This window comes from Cyanistes caeruleus, chromosome 1 (assembly GCF_971803275.1).
Source record: "Cyanistes caeruleus chromosome 1, bCyaCae1.hap1.1, whole genome shotgun sequence".
Taxonomy (NCBI): Eukaryota; Metazoa; Chordata; class Aves; order Passeriformes; family Paridae; genus Cyanistes; species Cyanistes caeruleus.
In genome coordinates this window covers 96605594-96631584 of record NC_141701.1, presented here as the reverse complement: position 1 = coordinate 96631584, position 25991 = coordinate 96605594, and the positions used below count along the sequence as shown (strand labels likewise).

The 25991-nt window shown below is 38.5% G+C and overlaps 1 protein-coding gene across 1 annotated transcript in view; it reads right to left on the bottom strand.

The window, feature by feature from the left end:
- The window catches only part of ADCY1 (adenylate cyclase 1), a 141474-nt gene that overhangs the window by 72489 nt on the left and 42994 nt on the right, over positions 1-25991 (bottom strand). The window contains exon 3 of the mRNA XM_086843586.1: positions 5416-5534. Within this exon, the coding sequence (XP_086699712.1) occupies positions 5416-5534 (119 nt within the window). The remainder of the gene's footprint in view (positions 1-5415; positions 5535-25991) is intronic.

Sequence of the window (25991 nt, the reverse complement as noted above, 5' to 3'; positions counted from 1 at the left end):
CGTGGCTGCTTCGGCACGGCTCGCAATGAACTTGGTTTGTTTAGCTGCTTTTAGCCGGTGGTGCTGCAGACAGAAGGACAAAAGCAGCAGCAGCAGCAGCTTTCCTTGTTTCCCACACTCCACATGAAGAAAAGCGCTGAGTGGAGCTGGTGGCCAGCATGGCCCACAGGGTGCTGGCCAAGACCCCGTGAGCAGCAGCGAGAGGCACAGGGAGCGATCTCCCCAGTGCACAGCCTGGATGAGAGCAACCTTTCAACACTGCAGAACTCTATAAAAACTGTTTAAATTGATAAAGCTTGAGAACAAATCAACCTATGAGCAGCAATTCTCTCCCACCTCAGGAAAAGGAAAGGATGAAGACACGTTAGGAAAACAACATGGAACTCTGAGGTCAATAAAGGAGTCAAATTCTAGTTAGGAGGGGATTGAGGAGATGCCTTTGGCTGAAATCCCCTTTGTAAAGCTATGGTAAAGATATATTTTTGTTGTATCAGACTTCATTTTTTCCCTGTAATTCATGAGGTGCATGGGGGGATGCAGCATTCACCCACAGCCCATGAGAAAAGGGCACTCATGCTGGAGCGTGTGGATGCTGAAAAGCTGTAATCCAATGAGAAGCTTGAGCAGAGAAGAAACTTTACCCTATGGATAGAAGAAGAAAAGCCTCTATTGCCAGAGACAGAAGAAGAGAACTTCGGGGGTTTTTATGCTAGAACACCTCATCCTTGAAATAGTATCCCATAAATTGACATGGCCCATGAAAGCAGCCTTGGGAAAGCTGCAAGGCATGAGAGGGACTTTTACACTGCAAACAGATTTTCCTTTCCCAGGCAGCTGATTGACTGCGATGTTGAAGCCACGGGAGAGCTGTTTCTTGTGAAGTCTCCATGACATGGTGAGAGAAACTCCTCCCCCTAAGAGATTGTGAATCTGAAAATCCCAGGTTTGTGTTGTCTGTGAAAAGAAAAGAAGTTGTGGGAAAGGGAGGAGAAGTGTTCTAAAAATTTTATTCCGATTCTTATTATTCTTTTAGTTATGTTAATAATGTTTTCTTCATACCTTTTAAGTTTTGAGCCTGCTTTGCCTTCCTACTAATTCATATCTCACAGCAGGAAATGAGTAAATAATTCTCATAAGTGCACTAGTAATTTTAGTCACCCACATTATTTAGTACATTGGCCAAGAAACTCAGATTAGCAAACCTGAACCACTACATTTACATAATGATAATTTATGAGAAGTAGTTCACTGCGAAGTCTTACAAGTTCTGAAAGACTACATATACCCGTTCACAGGCATCATGATCACAGTTTTTTTAAACATTGGAATGGGTAAGTTAAATTAAAAAATTATTTGTTATGATGGCCTTTACTCTGATTACTTGTTCTAATGTTTTCTGAAAGACAGGACAGACCAGAAATATTTGCTCATAAATATCTGCAGATTGTGCTCTGGCTTCAGATTGACTCTCAAGAACCTCTAAAATGCCAGAAGGAATCTTTTTATTAGTAGCTTTGAAATCAGGCAGTGTGCTTCCTAAAATTAATATCTCTTCTTACAAAGCATCCAGTTCTATTTCATGCTTGTAAAATTAAGGCTAAATGAAACTGCTGTACCAGAAGCCCAAGAAATTTTTAGCTGTTCAATGTTCACTTTGTTTTTATCTCTTCAACACTGAGAACATTGTTTGTTCACAGAATGAAGCAAAAATTGTGTGTTAATATAGGAAGTCAGCCATATCCTTATCCATCCATGAGTTGAAACAGTTTCATGAATATCCCATGTCCATTCCAAAAGAGATGAACAACAAAATGTGTTGAGGTTTCCATACAGGGCATATATTTGAGCTGAAACTCAATTTGAAATTTTCTTAATTGAATTATGGGTCCATGGAGAGATTCAGCCAGGACTAGTGAGTTTTTGCAATTGACACTCCACCTACATATGCGATCTGTAAATTTCTCAGCCCTGTAGGAATATGGAAACAAGGAAATATGAATCTTAAATTTCTTAACCTAATCTTAGAAAAAGCATGTTTCCTTCATGTTACAAAACATATTTCTGAGCACCACAGAAGGTCTGTTGGATGACTTGACATCTGGTTCCCACATCTTTCATGGTGTCCTTGTCTGGGACTACCCCAGTAAAATAATACTTGTACTGAGTTGAAACAGCTTGTGGACTATATACAGGTTATTTCATTCTGATAAACCACAGATACCATATTAGTTGCAATTATTTTAGTTTCCTGATTTTTGAGTTTATTGTCCTCAATGGGCTAATGCTGTATTGGATGTGTATTTGCATATCTTGTTTTGCAAAATGCATTTGCATTACGTTATTTGTCTCCACTTAAAACACATGTCCTCCTTTCTTACTGCACAGAAATTCTGTTCAAAAACTTTACAAGATAGCAGGTGTACTGCAGATCTGGGAAGAGCTGATCAAAGCACGACACATTCCCTTCCAGAGGCACAGTGAGTTGCAAGCAGTCATTCATCAACTATTGGGTAGCTGGAAAGATATTCACCAACTAATTGATAAACCAGGACTGTTGTCATGTTTATCTGAAATACATCAGTACTTTTTCTCAGTCCATCAACCACTTCCTACAGAGGTATATGTATCTACACGGTAATGTGCTTTTCTGTGGGAGGAGGTAAAGAAGGTAGCTGTATGAATGTCACATTTTTCACGTGTACGATTAAATATTTTTTGTCCTTTTTTAGGCAGCTATTTAGAAAACTGAAACTGATGCTTTCTGATACTTATGACAGTATTTTTTTTTGCTGTTGGTTTTTCAACAGATAAGGAATGGAAAAATGATGTAGTTTACTAATTGCATGTCTGCCTCCTTCAGACTGTCTTTTCTGAAGAATAATGCTCTGATACTTCCAGGTATTTGCAGGGAGAAAAAGAAAGCATTGCAAGAGGAAAAGTAAAAGAGCAGCTCATTTTCTATTTTCCACTGTGTAGCTCTGGAGTTAAAAAACCCCTGGAATGTAGAATTATAGAGGGATTTTCTGTTGGTTTGTTTTAATAGCAGCACTTTACAGAACACTTGAGGTGAAGAGGACAATTCACAAGAATATAGGAATGGTCTCTAAGGTTTACCTGCTATAGGACTGGACTGACACTTCCCAGAAGAAAAAAAAGTTGTTTTCATCTCTTTAAGAAAGTAAAGCAAGCACTTATTATTGGCACTGAGCACCATCAGCCCTGCCAAAGGGATGCTGTAGTGCTGTTCTTCACACTGGTGTCAGGGTGGCACCTGCTGGGAGTTCTCTTTCATCCTTCAGATCTACAGAGCCACAAAAACTCCAGGGTGAAACTCTGGCCAACTGGCACATGCTAGCCACAGATTGTTGGGTATTTATTGGACACTATTTCACCCCCCTTTTTTTTTTTTTTTTTACATTATTATAATTGTAGAGTATTTGCATTACTGAAATAAAAGGCAATACAGTTTCTTATAAGTACAGACAGTGAAGGGAGTCTGCTATTTTCAGTTCTCTTCCCTGAAGATCTTACCTGTGACATTAAAGTGATCCCGTCTTACTTGAGCTTCATTTGCCCAAAAAGTACCTTCTTAATGTCAGGGAATGAATTCACCTTTCCAGACAGGATGTTTGGATTAAAAAACTTGTATGAACTCCGCATCAAAGCAGTGAATAAGCCACAGAAGTTTTAGTAGTTATGTGAAAAAAATGTGTCATGTAGAAAAAAAGACTACTCCTGAGGCTACATTTCAAAGATGTTAGCAAAAGAGAGGACTCAGAAGCACTCTAATCAACTGCAGAGCAATACTGTCTAAGATGACTATACACAGTGTAACAAATGCAGAGACTTGTGTCACATACAAGATATAAATATACTAATCATGATATAATTAATAGTGTTACCTTGACCCTGAATATAAGGGCAACCAACAGTGTTTCACAGCACTGTGAGGACATAATTTTTAGACACAACTTTTATAAGTATATTAAGGAATGTTATCACTAAATGGTCAAAGTAGAAGACACCCAAGCACCAAAACCTGGCATACCTGAGACTTGATTAGCAAAACTGACTGCAAATAGAGAGACAGGTTATCATTCAAATATGGAAGTCTGGCAAGAAAAATAAAAAGTTCAAGCAGTTCTGGTGAGGAGTTGGTGAGGAATGCAACAGAATAAAACCATGTGTCATAAACAAGGAAAAGCGAAGGGGTAAGACAGCTCACTTGGATTTTGAATGTGTCCTTCAGGAGCTCTCAAGTGAGACTTTGAGAACCATCAGATACTGTAAACAACATCGTCATTTTCAGCATCAGCTCTGGGTAGTGTGCACTTACAACCAACTTTAAACTGATTATTAAAATTTTGTATGCAAGCTGATGAGATGAATATTATGCAACATTTAGCCATTAACATGGAGTAAACTACTAGTTTTTAATTCAGCAGTGTCAAATTTTACAGCATAAAGCTGACCTAATTTGGCAGTTTTTTGAACACTCCATCACAGACACCTCTGATTTCCGTAGTGACAGAAATGCTTTTAGTTGCAACAACTTAGTCACTAGGAAGTGGTCTTTGCATATATTAAAGCCAGCTCAATGGGAGGTAGACTAAATCTTGAGAGAAGAAACTTAGCAGTGAATGAGGGAGAGGAGGAGGTGCTGAAATTTATTTCTTTGCTACATGAGTACACCATGCAAATCAAGGCAGCTCTGTGGCATTTCTTCCTAACACTGCACCTTGTTTAGTAAAAGGGTGACACCACCTGAACTTCTTTGATGCTGTTTTTGATGTGGAAGCAAGGCACTTGGCAGTAGTGTGATAAAACACAGACAAGGTCTTTACTGAATTTGTTCTGGAGGCAAAGAAGAATAACAAATGAGAATGTGCTTTAAGAAAAAGCAATATAAATGACAGCACTTGCACACAGTCAACTGCTGAACAAGAGCATGTAGAACTGAGCCTGAGTCAATAATCTCTGGGAGGTAATGCTCATGTGATGTGGACAAATACACATTTCTTTAAGCTTATATCACACCTTCTTTCTGTGTTTCCATGCTATTACCCAGGAAAATTTATTAATTTAGAAGTAATTCATCTTACTATCAGAAAAATATAAATGTGTAAAAACTACCATGTAGAATAAATACTCTTATTTACCCAAAACCAATGACTAGTCATTTGGAAAAAGTTGTCAGTCTCCCAGCACTACTGTTCTAAGACATTTATTAATTATCTCTTGAGAATATTATTAAATCATCCTAGTGCACCCATTCTTCTACTCTGTATAAATTATAAATCTTCACTATATTGCATGTTTTTTTTTTCTCTAAAACCTGACTGCAATTATACATCACTGTCCTTATACTAAATATTCTTAGTTCATTAGTTATTTCACGGGCTACTTCAATCCTACCTAACATTGTCATGCCTTTGAATGTAAATCTTGTGGAAAATCCTTTCAGGAGGCTTCAGGAAGTCTTCCTTCATTTCCATTGCAACATTCCTGGGCAAAAGGCTCATCAAGAGACGTTCCTAAAAGAAAACATAAACAACATCAGTTTCATGGTAGAGTGTGTGACCATTTTCCCAAAATTTTAAACTACCAAACTGGACAATCTCCTCTTAATCTGCTTCTTTAAAATGTCTGCTGCATAAATAATATGAACCACTTGTCTCAAATTCCTGCAAACTGTGTACCTTTTTTTAAGTCTTCTGCACTAAAAGAAAACAAACCCCAAAACAAAGCAAAAATAAAAACCAAGCCAAACCAAAAACCCCAACCCCCCCCAAGAAAAAAACAGAAAAAAAAAAACGAGACAGAAAAAGCCAGCTTCAAGAGCATATAATTCTCTATATTTTTCATTAACATCACAGTTCTAATAATAACAACTTACTTTATTCTTAGCAGCATTTATCTGTCTGGGAAAGACTTCCCAGGATCATTTGTTATCCTTTTGTGTGTCTTATTTCTTCCTGGATATAATGAAAGTGTTATATTACAAGGACTATGACAGCTGGTTACTAAGCAGTGAGAGTGGATGATGGATTTATCCACTGTCAAATTCAGTGGAACAGTGCCACAGTTTTAATGGCATCTTAGCCAGTGTGGCAGTGTCTTTAATGAACTGCATCAGTACAAAAAACTGGCTAAACATGCCTTCTTGCTATAGCCACAGACAAATTTTTAGCGTGGGTCACTGACCTGCATAAAAAGGGTCTCTAATATTATGGATCTTGTCAGTATTGACTATCAAGTCCCATGTAGTTTTTCCACATATTCTGGCCCATTCGCAAGTGCCATCTGGAAAATCTGCAGCTGCTGTTCTTAGGTGTTGTAAGGTATCCTTAGATACCTACACAAGTTGTGTTTTCACCCAGAAAATGCTTTCCCTTTAAAATGCATTTCCAAGTCTATCCATCAGACCAGCTAGTTTCATCCATGGCAAGAATCTGAATGAATTCATATAACCACATCAAATCTGATTCAGGAATCTCAGTTTCCAGACAATAAGGGATGAGCCTAGAGCAAGGAAGGAGTACCCTTGGTGGAACAGGATTAGGTCAGTCAATAATTAAACAAACTGGATAGATGTAAGTCCATGGTGACTGGGAGAAGTGACATAAGACTGCAGAAAGCAAATGTCACTTCTCTAGCCAAGAAGGGCAAAAAGGAGGACACAGGGAGCTTCAGGCCAGTTGGTTTCATCTCTGGTCCTGAAAATGATGAAGCATCTCATCCTTGAAACCAAGGTGGTCAGACTAGATGACTTCTAGAGTGTCCCTTCCTGCCTCAACTATTCTGTGATTCTGTTATCTGACAGTCAAGACCCACTGTAATGGCAGCTGCAAGATGTCACAGAAGTGCATATTTTGGGCCAACCACATCCTCCTTTTCTTTAATTCATATTAAGTAAATAAGGAGAAAAAAATTAACACTGAGAAGAGGGTATCTGCAAGTGCTTTTGTGTTGCTAACATGCACATATTCATCAAATAAAGCTATCAAATAATACTCAAAATTTATTCATAGGGTTTTTTATTTTAACAGTTTCTTCTGAAAGACACATTGAAAGAAAGAAAAAGTAAAACTTTGCAGAGCTGTCCTGGTGAATTTTAGACTAAAATTTTGTCATATGTTTGTGGTGGCCACATTGTCTTGAGACTAAGGATCATTAGCTAACTCTATTTCCTACTCTTATATATATGTAGCAGGACATTCTTCCCTGCCAAAGAAGAGCTTATCTGCTCTGTCCAACAGCTGGAGCATTGCTCTGGACATTCTCCACCCCCGACTCGAATTGGTGAGGTAACCCAGGCTGCACAGATGTCCAGCAGTGAGTTATCTCTGGCACAACGGAGGTGAGATCTCCAGCTGACAATAAACATCTTGTCTTGAGAGCAAGATGTAGAGAGATAAGCTAGGAATTCCTAACTGAGAGACACATTACTAACTATAAAAGCTACACAAATTTTCATGCAGGTAGAAGCCTCCTACACACACCCTGGAAATGTGCAGGACTTCTCCCACAAGTTCAGATGCAAATTCTGAGGTTATTTTCCAGGGAATTGAGAGGAAGGATCCTATGTGTGCCCCATCAGCGACTGGATGGTAAACTACATGGAATCCTAATCTATACTACTTTTTCACTAGCTGTAATGTTAGGTACCTCAGTTGTGCACTGTGTGTTATCTACTATTGTGTTTTCTACTATTTTTTTTTTCTACTATCTACTAGATAACACTATTGTGTTATCTACTAAGTGTTTCTTTTGTTTATCCTGTGTAGTAAGTCACCTGTTAAAGTCTTATGGCTGTTAAATTTGTGTCAATTAAATAAATAATTCATTTTGTAATAGACCTAATCAACCATCGTTAAGAACCTATGAGTGAGAGTGATCTGGGGTGCAAGCTACCCCAAACAGAGTTACTGCCAGAAATCTGAGCCAAAGGCAGGACTTGTTTAAGCTCTCCTCTATATTCTTAACAATGTACAAGAATCTTGCAAATAATATTATGGAATTAAATATTTGTTCACACTTTACACATATAGCAATTTCCAATTAACCAAAGTATTTCACATCACTTAAAAATGGTTATTCACTGTAAATTTTATGTTGATTTAATTAAGTATACTCTGCAGTATTTAATACATTTAATTAAGTATATTTCTGCAGCAGAACTGTATTTGGGTAACCCAAATTTTGGGTAATAATCCAAAACACGTATTTTGTCCACAGTGGATGTTATGATGGTCTGTTGACTGCTACTTGTGTTTTAAAGTTGATTTACTGTTTTAAGAGGAAATAAACTGGTGTTATAAAGTGAGCTGACCACCTCCCAGACAACAGAGAATCCATACAAGAGAGGAATTTGGACTGATGGCCAAATTCTCTGGTACTTAAGATGGCATAAGTGATGCTGGAATTTCATGAGTATTGCTATGGATGAGAAATTTACAATGTCTGATAAGGACTAAATGTTCTTTGTAGCTTTTCTTTTAGTGAACACATTAAACAAGATCTTCACCATTTTGCTGAAATGGATTAGTAAATTTCAAAACTGTTATGGAGAGAGTGGGTTTTAGACTTCTGTTTCCTAGAAAGTCAGACATAACCAGACAAAAAAGCAAACAAAAAATATATTGGCAGACTCTTCCAGAGTGCAGGGCTAACTGAATAGTTCTCCTATGGCCTGCAAACACAATTACAATACCTGAATAAAAAGCTCACAGATAGTGGCTGCAGTGCATGGCAAGTAATATGGAATCCAGGGAAGTAACAAGAACCATTACTGTGAGGGCAGCATTGGAGAGCTGTAAGATGCAGCACCTGGCAGCATTGAAATGTGCAGATGTCAGATTTATTAAGGGAGGCTACAAAAATAATGATTCCTATACATGTGTAAGTTGACTATAACAAGACCTGAAGGGAACATATGAAAATCCTCTATCAAATTGTGATGGCTTGCTTTTTTTATTAAAGATGAGGGAAAAAAAAGAAAAAAAGATTACTGATGAATAATTGTAGAGTCTATACAAAGAGGGCTGGCAGTGTCAGACTCACCAAGTGAGGAAAGACTCAGTTATGGCTTTCTCAAAGGGCAGCCACTGCTGACCTTTCAACCTTTCATACCAAGAAGGGAAGCCGCATCCTGACTGTATTTATCCCAGAAGAGGAGACTGGGAAATGTAAGAAAGAACCCTGCAATACAAAGTATCAAAACACTGAAAGTAAATGAAAGACACCATCCAGCTCTCTAGAAAGAATGTAAGAAAAGTCTCTTCTATTTACAGCAAAATCTCATCTGCCAAGCAAAGCAGTATTTCCTTTCAGGTCAGCCTAAGGAATGCTGAAGAACTCAGTTTTGGAGTAGCAAGAGTGAATTCATGTACACAAATTATAGCAGCTGGAGGGTTTGGGAAAGGGCTCTGCCTGGATCCCTATTCAGCAAGTCCTACAATTTTTGTCCAGTTTTTTTCATTTGTTCCTATATGGCTGATCTGATTACAAAAATAACCTGGAAACCAGGCTAAAAGGAAAACTAGGTGTGTAGGATAGTGAATTAAATGGAACAAGTGACAAAACTAATGGAAGACCGCTCACATTTATGGTGACATTCATGCTTGCATGGTTGTTGCCCCTCTAACAGAGAGGGTGATTACAAGAAAAAATAGAAAGAGTAACACAGGGAACACTATTCAATCAGTAACAACTTTTACCAAAATTAAACAACACCCATGTTGCAAACTTTCTAATTGGTCACAAATTATTTTGTGTTGAGGTAGCCTCATATATGATATATTCCTAAACACAAGGTCTAGTAGAAACAAAATGTTTCTACATTTTTTTTCAGTTATTCACAATGTTTTTTAGGATTATTTCAGCTGTTTTCTATAAAGAATATTAAATTTTGGTCACACAACCAGCTTACACTATTTTAGGAATCTGTACACTCTTCTCCTGCTGTAAATCTTCATACAGCATTAAAATGGTCTAAAGTGAAATCATATGCTGAAAACAAAATTTCTTTTCACAGATTGTAATTGTCAGTCAATGATTTTATATTACCTGCAGAAATCTCACTAAGAAAAAAAAAAATTATAGATGAGGACCTAGATCTCCTTCATTCACAACATTTTACATTCCCAGTCCTGTTCTGGGATTTCAAATGCCAAACTGGACTTCCTTTGCCAAATACATCATCCTGATTATTAATGATTACTGCACTACTAATGGAGACTTAACTGTTTTTGAAAAGAACAGTCAATTTAGAAAAACATTCAAATTTCTTTCTCCCACAGCAATGAAGCATCACTTGAAAATAGAGGACGAACAAACATTCATTTTGTGAATGTTAAGGCAAGTCAAAATGTGCATACCAAACCAATTAGGGATTGCTACCTTGGCCCTATTCAATAACTAGTACCATTATGCATGTGACAAATAAGGCAAATATGCCAAGGTATATGCAAATAAGCCAAGCAAAATGGAAAAAAGTGCTTCCCATTGTTAATGGACAAAAAGACCCTATATGACTACTTGGAACGCTTTCAACCCTATTTTCAAATACCTAATCCTGGACTACAATTTTCATTCTGGGTTGGACCCAAAGAAAAACTTTAATAGTTATTCAAGAGCTGACTGGACAAAGCCAAGACCTGGTATTGCTGGCAGTCTTGCTTTGAGGGAGTGGTTGAGCTCAATGATCTCCAGAGGTCCACTTTGACCATTGTGTATCAAGGTGTCTCCCTTGGTACACAAGGACCAGGAGAGGCCTGAAGACCCCTGGGGAGGCCTGAAGCTATTTTGCTATCTCACCACACACAAGTGGGGCTTCTAAAATAGAAGAGAAGCTCAAGGCTCAGTACCCTTTAGGAGTTATGTGATTTTTTCATTTCTGAGAAGGGAGAGGAAAGAAGCAAGAAGACATTATTGAAGAAAAAACTCCCCATCATCTGCATGCTTTATTCTGCCCCAACACTCTCTTCAACTTTCTTCAATTTGGAGGCTTCTCACCACAATTCCCTCTTCTATTCCCATCCCTGCCCTGGACAGCCCCTCCTACCAGCATCCTGGCTCTGCTTTTATGGGAGTCCCCAGTGCATATTCCTAAAACATTTCTCATGCTTGCCTCCTAATGAAGATGCCTGTTCCCTTCCCATTTTGAAAATCATACCCTTTTTTCATTTTACTGATCATTCCAAACACTTTCATGATACTGAAAATCCTTTGAAATTTTCACCTTGATTTAGAATCATTTCATGCAGTTGCCCAAACATTATGCAGATATTCCTATTGTACAAAATTATTCATTTTGACATCTGTATGGAAAATGACTGTGATACATTTTCAAATTCTTTCAGCAGACTGCAAATGAATCCATACACCTTTCATAATAAAAGAAGGCTCAAAAACACATAAATATTTTAAATGTTCCTAGCCAGTATCCTCTTTCTTTCTTTCCAGTTACCCAGTGTGAAGTTAAAAGACTCCTCACAAATTTCTACCCAAAAACTGGCTACACTTTCTGTGCTTCCCAATACGAAGTTGTATTCCTATAGTTTATAATGTGAGATATAAAGAAAACAAAATAGCAATATTATTTATAGTCAGAGCAGACTACTTTATCAAAGGAAACAGTTGTCATTTTTTTCTGAGATAACCAACCAAGCTCAGAGAAGCAAACAAGGGAACTGTAGCATTGCCTCAGAGCTGCAGGCTCAGTATTTCTCTGGTTCCTTGAATCTCACTGCTCATTGTCCTCTCATCCTACTGTACATGCACATCTGCTGGAAATTATTTTGAGAATGAAGTTACAGTCTGGAAGGGCCATGTAGAAAACTGTACTGCTTTGCTTTTGCTTTTTCGATCCCATGAGAACAGGGTGGTAATGGACACAGCTCCATCCCTTTCAGCCAGCTTCATTAAATTCCTCCTGAACTGCTCCTTTAGCCAGCATGCTGGCACTGCCTTCACCCATCAGGGAGTCTGGCCCCACCTGGATGGCAGAGAGCTCTGTCTTGTGGAACTTGCCCTAAATGGGACTTGGTGATTTCCAATCTCATGCTGGAGAAAGCAGTAAGTCTGGATGGCACTCCAGATTCTGGTCCTTTTTCACCCTCCCTAGCACTGAACCACATTATCCAGGGTAGACTTCATGCCCATGTTCCTTGTTTTCTGCACTTTCATAGCAACTTTAGGAAGGAAGAAAGTAAAAAAAAAAAAATAAAAAATGTGACAAAACCAGGTTTGACATATTTTTTTTCTTGGCTGATTAAAACATAAATATTTTTGTTATAGTAATAGTGCAACAATGATGAAATAGGAAAAGGAGCTCATGAAGAAAGGAGATTTTGATCATCTACTGTACACAATCCTTTTACAATATGGAACATGAAATCTAACCCAACCATTTTTGCAGCCTATCACAGATCTTCTTTTGTTGTTGCTATACTTAAGAGGAAAATGCCACCATATTTTAAAACAAATTTTTCTCCCTAGAGAAGACAAGCATCACACATGCATGTAAAACATTAATAAGACAATTTCAGAGTCAACTCATCTATATAATTTTGAGATTCAGTTTCTAGTTAGTCAGCAGGGACTCCAAAGTATATCCTAAATATTACCACCTGCTACCTAGTAATACCATGCTCAATTTTGTATAATTTTAAAAGCTACATCTTAGTGGGTTCACAGTCTCTGTCACCCTTACATTACACTTCACAGCCATTTTAATTCCCTTTAAGGAAAAATAAAAAAAAGTAGAGTGAAGAGAAGCCTGATGCAATGCATGGAAGAACAATTTTGTGCACAACTATTAGGATTCATTTATACTTCTTGTTTCTTGGAAAACAAAGGCAGTGGGTTTCATGAGTGAATTATTAGAAATTCAACTATGCCATGTCCTTTCTTCCAACTAAGTACAGGAATTAGTGCTGTTAAAGACGGTGATCTTCCAGAAGCCACAAGGTGGCAATGTTTCAGAACAGTCCTGAGTTTTCTTGGAAAATTCTATTTATCAGCAAGTCATTACTATAATAGTAATCATAAAAGACCATCCCTAAAAGACCAGATACATAATGCACAGATTTTGAGTAGTAAGAGAATGACTAACAACACAGTTATAGCAGATGATCAGTACACTCTATATGCATGATGCATTCAGTCTGAATACAACTATACCTGACCATTTTAACATCTTTCTATGGTGGAGTGATTCTTTTTGTTTAAATAAAGGAAAGGGACGATGCATGAGGAAAATAGTGTTTAATGAGGCAATGATAGTTTCCACATAGAACATTGTTTGTCACAGTGGAGATAGTAAGGCCTTGGGAAAGAATTGGGAGTATGTGAAGTCTTGGCTAAAACAGAAGGTGTTGGTCTGTATGGAGTGCAGAAGTCTTGGTATGGAGAGTGGGCATTAAGAAACCATAAAACTGCTCGAATGTATACAATTCATAAGGCAGCATTCAAGAAGTAGCATGATAAGAATGAGAAAAACTCGGTAGTACATTGTACTTTTTAGGTACCATCCAGAAAAACACATGAGCTAAATAAGTATCAGGGATTGAGTTAAACATTGCTATGAAGAAGTTTTACCCATTATAACAAAAACTGTAAAAAGACAACCACAGAAGCCCACCACTCCTTGAAGATGCCTGACTGGAACTTTGGACTGTGAGTTAAGCCAACCAGACAAGATAAAGGGGACACTATTGTTCGATCATCTCAGGCTGAGGGAGAAGAATGCACCCACAGGAAAGCCAAACTCAGCAGCTGTGCTGAGAATCATCTGAGTTTTGGGTGGGACAGACCACAGCCCACAGAGGTTTACACAGACTCCCCCTGCAACTGAGGGTGGGGGAAGAGGTTCCAGGTGTGTGGCATAATTGCTCAGAAGGCACTGAGCACCCATCCTGCCTTACACGAATCAGCCCAGCTGTGAAACCCCCAATCCCACAGGCCTCATACACTGGATATTAATTTGGGAGGCAGCTGAGGAGGTGTCATAATCCATCAAAGACCCTCCAGGCATTCCCCAGACATATTCCTGAGGCCTGGCACCACAGGACTGCACTTGATGTGAAGTGATGCAACAGATCCAGTCTGCTGCAAGAGACTCTGTCAAACTGCACCCCTTCTCCCTCCCCAGGGAGGTACCTGGGAATTCCCACCTGGCCTGAGCATCTTAATTCATCGGATTCTGTGCTTTTCAGGGGGACCTTCACCACCAAGAAGACGAGCTGGAGAGGATCAACAGGATGACAGTGGGATCCACAGACTGGTGATATTTTTTTTCTGTTCCCAAACCTCTCTTCTATTTTTTCCTCTTCCTTTCTTTCTCTCTCTGTCTCTTTATCTCATATTTGCTATCAAATAAAGTCCATACTATTGATTTTGACATATAGTCTTGTTTGTACCTTAATACAGGCAGACACATTTCTAATAAAGTTAAAACTGGACTGTAACAGTAAGTTGGAAATCTCTGCATGTAAAGAAACACAGATACTCTCTATATCTATGGAAAATGTATATGACACTATCCTAAAAAGGCAAGTGTGATTCCTGAATGGACTAGAAGATTTATAGTGGGCTATGTTGAGATCAGCTCCACAAATCTTGTTCAAATAGGAACAAAAACTGAGAAAGGTTATGAGAATATACAAGAAAACATAAAAAGCAAAAGCTGTCTTCCTAGTTATCTTCATATATATTAAATCAGAGTGCTCTAGAAATACATCAATAAAGATTAATCATTAGAAAGGCTATCCAATAGTTGATACCAGATAAAAACTGGCAATGAATAAATCATGCAGAATCCAAGCTACTGTTAGTCTTTTTACTTTCACCTTTCATCTTTAATATTCACTCCCTCTGAAAAGTCACTGGCAATATCCAATGTGTTCACAAAACTATTATAGAAACTTGACAGGAAAAAGATTATACTCATTTCAGTTAATAGAAATCTTCTTACTGGAAGTAAACTTGAGAGAGAAGAAGCTAAATTCTCACAACCAAATAGTGCCTTTATAGTTAAGGCATATTTATTTGCCTTATTTTAGCGCAGGCAAGTAGTCATACAGATATAATCAAACCGTTCTATAGAGCAGATAATTTGAAAGATTCCTTATGCTTGGCAGGAAAGAAGGAAGAGCATTTCTGGAGTACATTGCCAGGGACAGGTATTTCTCAACTCCAGCAGTGTTAGCTTAATAGATATCTTTGTTTCTATCATGCTTCAGTAGGATTTTTATAAGTAGGTTCTTTAGGGTATATTAATGAAGATGAAACTTTGTGTGTCACAGAAGAGACACCAAACATGCTTTTGTAAATCTTCCTATGTGGAAAGAAAACATTTTACCTCTTGTTCTGCAGAGTCAGGAAGGCTAGTTTTCATCTTTCAGTGAAAATATCCCTTCATGGTAGCACTGACTGTATGCATAGGTAGTTTAAGTATATATGATAAAAACAAAAAAAACACACTTAAAGCACAAATTCAAAAACTATAATCTATTTGCTGAAATTATTTTCTGATTCAAATAAAGAGGGGTCTTAAAAATTATCACAAAGAGCACTAATCATCTGCTAATGTCATGATCAGAGGGAACACAGAAGTGCTAATGCAATTCCTAGGCTGGCCTGCAGATGAGACATCTGTGAGCTCAGCTTTGCTAGAGGCTTAAGTGCCACACAGAGTCCTTTGTTCCATCATGAACAGGACTGGGACAACAAACCTGGATTTCTTCTGAAATGTTAGGCAGATGGACTCACAAGCAGTGTCAGTTTTGCCAATGCTGCCCCTTCCAGAGTAAATGGAAGAGCAGGCAGATCTTTATTGGCTTGTCCATGGTGTACTAAGTTTCCTCTATGGTTCCAACAGCACGTCTTTCAAATCCACATCCATGTCTGGTTTCTTCCACTAATGTAACACTGAATATCTTGATCAGGCAAGGATGTATTCCTCAGGAAGGGAATGTCACAGAGTTCAGCCTTCTGCAAGACAGACACATCCCCCTCTTCCACCCTCATTAATGCTCCAGCCCTCAACTGAATTTTTTCTTGAAGAACATGCTACATGTTACAGCTCAAGTTGGTACTGGGACTGTGTCACACTCTGATTTTCTTCCAGCCCATGAGTTATGGCATTCTCCTTCCCCCCACTCCTTCTCCAAACCCCAGATATCTCCACCAGCTCTACACAGATATGTGGCAAATCTCTGTGATCTCCTCTGGCACCTAGTTGAGAAATGGAGCCAACATAGAGAAGCAGCGAGAGAAAGGCCACTAACATCTTCAGTTCAGTCTTCTTTGCGTGCTGCTGGAGCTGACACAGTCTGCAGCTGAGAGTCCAGAATCAGTGGAAATTTGAGGATACAATTCTGTGCTAGCACCAGTGCTTCACACACTGCTACTGTCTGGTACAGCATCACATATTTCATTTAGAGTTGTGGTAGCGACTCACTATCAGCACATGCTCTTTTTCAGTACAGATCTCTGCTGGTAGCAGAGAAAGCATGAAATCTTCAGTAAAGATAAGCTTTTTGATTGCTAGTGATAGATAGATACTGAGCCGACTAATGGATGTAAGCACTAACTAACGAATTAAAAACCCCCAAGAACCTGAAGTCAATAAAAGCAATTTTGAAACCTAAGACATATTAAGTGGCAAGCAGTTAGCATTTTCTCTTTCAAAGGCTATAAATGCCTTTAATATAGCAATAGGAAAGAAAATCATGGCATAAAACTGTAAAATTAAATAAATGTCTGAATCTCTAAAGATTAAGATATAAATATGGTTTGCTTTGAAAAATCTGGATGTTTTCCTAATTTAGATTAGAAAAACCTAAAAGCCTTTGTCCTTTGTTACTTTTCCTCATTATGTCTCTTTACAGAATGGGGAAGTAAGCCCTAACCCATAGGGAAAAATCTCATTGCCTTCCAGAATGGAAAAACAAGGACCAATCAGTAATATGCTAAGGAAGCAATGAGTGTATTCACCCACTTAAAGTAGCAAGTGTGACTCAGATTTAGTTCATTATTTCCTTGTCAAACTGGGAAATTCCTAATCAAATGTGCCTGAAGGGGAGCTAAACCCCAAATGAACTAAGTTTATATTGAAGAGGTAATGGGGAACAGAAACCTTGGAAAGAATTTAAATCACACGACAGACAGAATTTCATTTAGAATGGCAAACCTGACAAAAATACTTCCTTAGAATGTATTTCTTTTGCCATTTAGTGGGATGTAGTCTAACTCTTTTCCTCCACAGACAGTTGGCCGAAGGAAACCGACAAAAAATCCACAAGAACACGTGTCCCAGCAGCATATTCATTCATATACTGAAATGGAAGTGCCCAGCTCAGTAGTATCCTGTTCAAGAAGATAATCTGCGCTTAAGTGGTAACATATCATTTGGCAAACTGCACATGTGTCAATGCCAGCTGCTGTGACATGAAACACCTAGGTGACAATACAGTTGTCACCTAGTTGGTCACCTATACATAGCTGGTCTATGGTGGAACCACCCTGTGTTTGAAGACTGGCTCAGGAAAAGTGTCAAACTTGTGTTATGTGTTAGCTAACTTTTTTTATTATACTCAATACACTTCTAGAAGTGAAAACAATTTTGTGAACAGCAGTAAAAATACATGTAAGAGGACTTTTCTAATGACATTTTAAAGCTTTCTATGAATTCCTGCTGCTGAGGGAAGAACATCAGTATTCACGACTGAGGTTGCTTTACTTCACACTGTGGCATCCTACTAAAATGCATAATAACATTGCATTAGTTTTCAAACAGCACTTCTGTCATGGACATTACTCTAAATTTAGAAATCAACTATAAGAAACTCTTGAATTATTTGTCTTACAATTTAACTTCAGAATCTGATGCACTCTAGCCAGTGTGCCTAATTATGATAATTTGCCTTAGTAACTGTTATCAATGATATTATCTGCTGAAAACCGTATGGTTGTGTGTTTTTAATCATCTAATAAGGACAGGTTTGTGTGAGATTGTTCATCTTTCCTCCTCAGTTCTCTCTAATTGAAAATACACAATGTAAGTAGGAAAAATAAACTGAAAAATTCAGAGTCAAACACTAGCATATTTGATTGACATTTGCTTGAAAGAGAACATATTATACATTTTCCATTATTTATGCCAAAACTCCTAAGAGCCAAAGTGTTAAGATGCTTAGAATTATAGAATTAGAATTAGAATTACCACTAGTTTTTAAGCTGACAGTTTATCACAGAATCATCTAGGTGTGAAAAGACCTCTGAGATCATCAAGTCCAACCTCTGGCCAGACACCCCCTTGTCAACTAGACCACAGCACTGAGTGCCACGTGCAGCTGGTATTTTTGAACACCTCCATGATGGAGACTTCACCATCTCCCTTGGGAGCCCATTCCAATGCTTGACAAACCTTTCCATGAAGAAATTCTTCCTAAGGTCCAACCTGAACCTTTGAGGCCATTTCCTCTTGTCACTTGTTAGCTGGGAGAAGAGACTGACCCCCACCTGTCTACACCCTCCTTTCAGGCAGTTGTAGAGATCTATAAGAGATCTACACCCTGAGCCTCCTTTACTCAGGCTAAACACTCCCAGCTCTCTCAGCAGCTCCTCACAGGACGTACTCTCCAGACCCTTCCGCAGCTACACTGCCCTTCTCGAGACATACTCCAGCATCTGGATGTCTTTCTTGTAGTGAGGGGCCCAGAACTGGACACAGGATTCAAGGTGTGGCCTCACCAGTGCTGAGTACCTGGGGACAATCCCTGCCCTGGTCCTGCTGGCCACACTATTGCTGATATAGGCCAGCCTGCCTTTTTTCTTTTTCAGACTCCTGGGCGCTCTCTGGCTCATGTTCAGCTGCTGACCAGCAGGCCTGGGTCCTATTCACCAGACAGCTTTTCAACCAGTCTTCCCCAAGTCTGTAGCACTGCAAGGGCAGGTCCTGTCACTTAGCCTTGTTCAACCTTGATCCATCAATGCAGCCTGTCCAGATCCCCTTGCAGATCCTTCCTGTTCTCTAGCAGGAATACTCTCACCCAAAAATTTGTCTACTCTACTCAAAGTAAGCCAGCATACATTGTATATAAGAACTTAACATGGGTGGCATGACTGTATAACATGCATACATCTATTGGAAAGAAAACAAACTGCAACAAACTACAGTCCGAGACATCTTCCTGCTTATCCTGAATATGACTGACTACATGTGACTCAATTTATTCAAATTATGAATGACTCAATTTAATTGACATATTTTATTTATTTTTTTATTTTTTTATTTTTTTACACAGAGTTAATAGTGTTAATTTTCTTCACAGTGGCTAGTAGGGTGCTGTGTTTTGGATTTGTGCTGAAAACAGTGTTGATTACACAGGGATGTTATTGCTGATAAGACGTTACTCAAAGTCAAGGGATTTTCTGTCTCTCACACCATCCTGCCAAGGAGGAGGCTTTAGATGCAAAAGAATCTGTGAGGGGACAGAGCCGGGACACTTGACCCCAGCTAACCAAAGGGATTTTCCATAACATATGATGTCATGCTCAGCATATAAGCTGGAGGAAACAAGAGGAAGGGTGGAAGATGATATTCAGTCATGGCATTTGTCTTCTCAAGTGACCATTACGTGTGATGAAACTCTGCTTTCCCAGGAATGACTGAACCCCAGCCTGCAAACGGGAAGCAGTGACTTAATTTCTTGTTTTGTTTTGCTTGCATGCACAGTTTTTGCTTTAGCTATTAAAGTGTCTTTATCTCAACCCATGAGTTTTCTCACCTTTGTTTTTTCTATTTTCTCCCCCATCCCACCATGGAGGGAGAGGGGGAGGGAGGGGCTATGTGGTGCTTAGTTGTGCCTGCAGTTAAACCACTACATTTACTAGCAACAGAAAGCTTTCAGGGGATGAAATAAAGTCAAACCAAATAGTTATAGTAATGATCTGGCCTGTTCTTGTGTGTGGTTTTTAAATTTTTTTTTAGACTTTTCTAAAGTTTCATTTTGTAAAATAAAGGCATGCAGCTAGAGTAATAAAATTACAAGGCAACTAAAATATATGAATTTTATATGATTTACAATTGTGTGTTTTTATTGTATGTTACGCACTTTACTATAGGTTTCTACACTTCGGAATTGTAAGTCTAGTAGCAAGGTGCATCTCTCTCTTCTCCTACAGCTAAATTGAGGTGTCCTATTGTAACCACTTCCAAAGAAAAACCTCATCTTATGTTTAACAAAGAGTTTAGGGTAGAAGGGTTGAACTACCCTTGGATGTGCCTGTTACTACTAGGGATTACTGCCAGTAGGTTAAAGGGTTAGATTACAAGCCTCACTTTTACTTGGCCAAACTCAGGTAAGAAGAGTCCTGGTGGTATGCCAAGCAGTGTAGTTTCTTGGACTAACTGGATTCAGATGGGATGTTTATTCTGCAAACCAAGAGGTGCAATAGATCCGTAAAATTAAAACACACTTATTTGTTTGCTATACCTTTCCTTGCAGGGGGTTACAAGCAACTCCTGATGACTTCAGGTTGAAGCTGAAGCCTTCCATCTGGAGCTTTTCATTTCATCTGAGTAGCCCTGAATTTTATTATCTGCTCTATGAAGCGTAGACACATGCACGATTATTGCAGGACCAGAGACTAACAGGTGATGGTCAGTAGAAAGCTTCAGGTCAATTATTGCTGTGTGGGAGCATGTCTCTTTTTTACCTGAGAAAGGTGGAAGATGGACCAGGGATGCTATGTATTTTTTTTCTGTGTAAGGATCTAAACAGCCAAATGGGGCAAAGGAAGCAGACAGCAAGACAATTTCCAATCTGTGATTTGGCTAAGAGACACTGGTCAGCCTGCACAAGGGGGCCTGAAGTCCAGTAGTTCAACCTGACAGCCTGAATTGCAACACTTCTTATTTCTTGTTTTTCTGATCCTAATAAAGAACAAATAGGTTTTTGAAGATAGGATTTCCTGTGTAAGACTGTGATTTGGTGGTGCAATAGATACAATTTTAAGCTGTCCTGTCACATTGAACATAGTGGTAATGTGGTAAAGGCTCACCCTGCTAGCTAAAATTAGTCCACCTATGTTTTTTAAAGATCACACTGGGTAGCTTTTACAGAGGATCAGGTATCATCACACACCTTGCACTTTGTGCAAAATCAGTATCACTTCCCTGCTGCACACTAGATAATTTGACAAGAACATGTTTTTGCATCCACACATCATCCAGGTGAAATTTTTGCTGCAGGGCAATTTGCTGATGCATTCAGCCAGTATGAACGGTTAGGAAAAAAAGGCGTGAGTTTTAATTATAAACTTCACATATTCCTCTGCACTGAAAAAACCCATGCAAGATTCTGAAAATAAAAAGTATGGGAGACGTGAGGAGAACCTGATAAACACGTTGTCAGGCACTCTAGAAATTAATTCTGCCTAGGGCTGTGCAAATAACTAATTCCTCAGTTTGGTTGCTGAATTGAAAGGATGAAAACCTCCGCAACTTGTTATCCACTACCAAAACAAAATCCAACATGATTTGCTTTATTCAAAGTTAATGTAATTTTTTCCTGTTCTTCATAAGGGCTTGACATTAATCACAGCAGACAAAACCACTGGAGGATTTCTGTAGGTGTCATCTTTTTGCTCAAATGTACAAGAGGTAGTACACATATCCAAAATGTGTGATGTCTAGATCAAATTGTTTTGAAGGAGAATCTGAATGCAGCAGAGAATTTGAACGCAAGACACCCTAAGCAGTAGTTCAAAGTGCAGTCAGAGTCATGGTATCTTTTGTTGACACATTTTCCATTTCTATGAATAGTTATTAATCAAATCTCTGACTCAGTGGTGACCCAGTTACTACACACAATGTTAAGGACATTGCCCTAAATTGCAGAAGACGCTTAGAATGCAGATGCATATGTATGCAGATATTTGCACACACAATTCAGCATTGCATAAGGAAAATTTAGCTAGCTGCACATGATCTGGTGAACATGTATGAAGGAACTGCAGACCACCACCAAAGTTCTAGTCTGTCTCCCAGAATCAGCATTACTGCAGTAGCATGGTGTTGAACAATACTTCAGCAAATGTGATTAGTCTAGCTGCAGTGGCAGTCTTGTGGTCCTGTAGCTAGACACAGAGATGTCTCAGCTCCGTGCTTCCTCACTCCCGGTCATTTTTAAGTGCTTCTTTCAGTTTCTTATATTAAATAGATATCAATTTCATGCACTGTAGTGAAGTACACAACTACTTCTTGAAAGATAGGTGACACCAATAAATACATTTCTCCAGTCCCAATGGTTTGAAAAACAAGATGTAATTTCACAATTTGTTTTTAAGATAGCAAATTCTGGGGACTTTGCTATTTTCCAGTTGATTTTCCACTGCCAATTCCAATTGTGAGGAAGTACAAAAGTAACATTTAGGAGGGAAGGAAAGATCTAAACAAGTGGAATGAAAGACAGTCTTTATTTTGCAAACATACTTGCATGTACTTATGAAATTAAATAACCAGTGAAGATATTTGAGGTAGTTTTGTGGGCTTTGAAGGTTTTGATGAAGTCAAATGTTTTCCCAGCCTGTCTTATATGAAAGCAACAGGCACTTTTCATATCAACCTGTGCTACAGCAAGTGCATTTCACCAAGATAAATTATGTGTTTTATCCCCAAATTCAATGCATGAATATGCATCAAAATATTCTTATTATCAGGGCAGAGAAAGGAGGGAATGTGATTAAGATTTGTTACAAGGTTGGCAAGACCAGGGTAAGATATAGCTTCCATACATCAGAAGACCAGAGGTGACAGGTCTTCAGCTTGGAAAGAGAGAGAGATAGATGAGCAGGGTTAAAAAAGTCTACAGTGTGGCATGAAAGAGATTACTGAAAAATGATTACCAATGCCACAAAACAAGATCTGGAAAGCACAAAATTAATTCATCAGACAACAAGTCCATGACAAATAAAAGGAAGTTGCTTTACACAGCACAAAATTAGAATATTAATTAGTACGCAGAGTAATGACCACAAAACTGTGGGGACAACAAAATTGTAAAGATGCTGAAAGAGACATTTGGAAAACAGAAGCCTGCAGGTCTTTAAAGACAGTGGTCCAGTTGCTTTTCAAGTTAAGATGGCCTCAGGAGAACAATGGTATCTCTCCCTTGGAGCACAGCTCCACTTCAGGAGCTACTACACCTGGAATTAATAATACATGGTGAGCCACATCTTCCTTACTCATATAGCTCTTAATCAGATGGCAACCAGTTCAATCAGCAGCAGACTCTTTCTATGCTGAATACATCCCCCATTCCCCATCCCTGTTTGCTCCTTTCTCACTTGAACTACTGCTGGAAGATCAGCTGGGATGCTTTAACAGTCCTTCAGGGAGCTAGGTGACAATGCTTTTTTTTGCTATATGGGAAAAGGATGATTTGGAATTAAACAAGTGGATACAGAGAAATGGTGCAGTTAGAGTGAGGGGAAGTGTTCACCTGCTTTGACTGAGCATGAACAAAAAACAGAATTCCAGGGAAAAGGACCCACCTCACAAAAATTACTCTCAGCTGTTTGCTCTGCAAAGGATGGCTTACTGCTGAGATTTATAGAGAACAAGAGAAGAAGCTTCTCCCAAGAGGATGATTATAACTATCTGCTCATTGTCTAAAACTTACTTGGTTCTTGGCCTTCACTTCTGGTGGAATTGCAATCTAACATTCAGCAACACAACAAATGGATGATGCTACCATCAACTATGACTCTTGGCCATCAAGGCCAGTTATTCATTGTGATCACAGAGAATAGATAAGAGGGTGATAGATAACATTACACTGAATTTTTAAATAAACAGAAGCTATCTGCTCTCTCTTTCCCCAGCAACACTTTCAAGGTTGCTTTCATGAATCCAAAAATGTGCCAACAAGATATTTACTCTTGCTCACAAAAATAGTTTTATCAAAATTCTCATGTGGGACTATTACTACAAATATATCCCATGAGAAGAATTCACTGTAAGTAGGACACAGAGGAAGAAATCTCACTTGCAATTTCAGCTGTGGTATCTGTTTCACACCGTCAACACTTTTAACTCCAGAAAGCTGTGTATGTTCAAAAGTCAAGAGCATGTTCTTTCCTTTCCAGTAAGAGACTTTCACAGAAATATAAGGGAATAGTTTTATCATTTTGGGTTACAATTCTCAGTGCCAAAGGGCTATGTTTTTAGGGCAGAGACAAGATGGTGTGATGAAAACATTCAGTCCTTTTTAACATGTAATATTGATACTTCAGAGAACAAAAATATAGGACTGATCACAAAAACTGAACTAGGTCAGCAGCGTTTCTTCTCCTCTCAAAACTCTCTTGAATGTTGCCAGCTGGAAACTCAGGGTATGTTATGCCACAGCAACTGCAGAATAATTTTGTAGCCTGCAATTGTGTCTTAATTCTCACTCTTGTTCTAGAGGTATGCTAATATTGTGTGAGAGCAGCCACAGAAAGTATTTTGGTGGTACCTGTGACAGCTAGTTATCACGTTTCACAACTGCATCCTGTTTTACACTGTAATGAATAAAGGTAATTTCACAAGTGTAGGAGAAAAGTTTATTCTCTTCCCTGACCAGTAAACTGCATTGGAAAAACATTTGCAGGATTATCTAGGTATACTATCAACAATAATGGCATTTATGTGTAATGTTTATTGCTTTGTTGTGTTTCTATATGCATGGATAATATATAAAATAAGACATATTTCTAAAGTGTTAAAAAGAGAAACATAAACAATCAATTTTGTTTTCATGCTGGAGCCCTGAAGTAAGTTTCCAAAGGCACAAATGGCAGGCCACGTCACATTTGTGCCTTTAAAAAATCTGCAGCTTTGGATTACAAAAGACCAAAATTAAATCTAAAGGCTTTGATACTAATACCATTTTTACACAGACAATGTAAAAAACACTGCAAAGATGTGCAGTGTTCAAAGTGATGTCTACTTATTACAGAGTATGTTCAGCTCATAAAAACGTATTCACTTAATTCATAACAGAAAGTACTTATGGACCTGCGCTGCTCCACACAAAGGAATAGACTTGCTAAAGAATTTGCAAATGAGGAGTGGTAAAACTGTGTGAGGTACATAACCTTTGAGGACCCTGATATCTTGTTTGGCATAAGTAACCACCATGCCACAGAGGTATTCCAGTGTCACCCTCTTTTATCATCTATGCAGAAAGAAAAAGCTAGTCCAAATAGATCATAACACGCTTAAGCCTCAGATTGTTGCCTTTTTTGCAACCTGGAAATGAAACTCGTGGTAATTTTAGTAAGGAGGTAATATAAAAGGCAATCTTCATTTGAAGGTTTTCAGAGGCAGTTATGGAAAGATGTCCACAAAACCCACCCCTGCCAGGGATGAATACACATTTATAGGTTTTAGGAAATTAACATAATTGATAAAAAGCACCAATTAGGAGGACAAGTGGTGATACAATTCCCCCCCAGGTCAAGCCTTTTCTCTGGAGCCCCCTGTTCAGCACAAGCTGTACTTTGTCCATTAAATGTATCTTGAAGAGTTGTTCTCCCAGGATGAACCAAGGTAGTACAGAGTCTTCTACCTCCCAGGGCTTGGAGCTCTGGAATTTATTTTGTCTTTCTGCTTAAGGAAAGGCCATGGGAAAGTACTGGGAAAACTAGCCACTAATACAATAGGTGACAGAGTTACAAACTTAAGTGTGAAGAATACAGAGAACATATAAAGAAAAATAAGGCAAAACCCAAACAGCATCAAAATCTGTGAGTAACAACAGCAAGGTCCACAATATAGCACTTTTTTATTTTCTATTATTTCCAAATATGCTAGGAAGGCTGATTGATAAAACTGTATGAAGTAAACTATCAAATAATTGAGGTGGTTTTTGAGAAGAGATACTGATTATTATCACAGTCATTCTTATTATTAGTTGTACAAATATATAATGTAT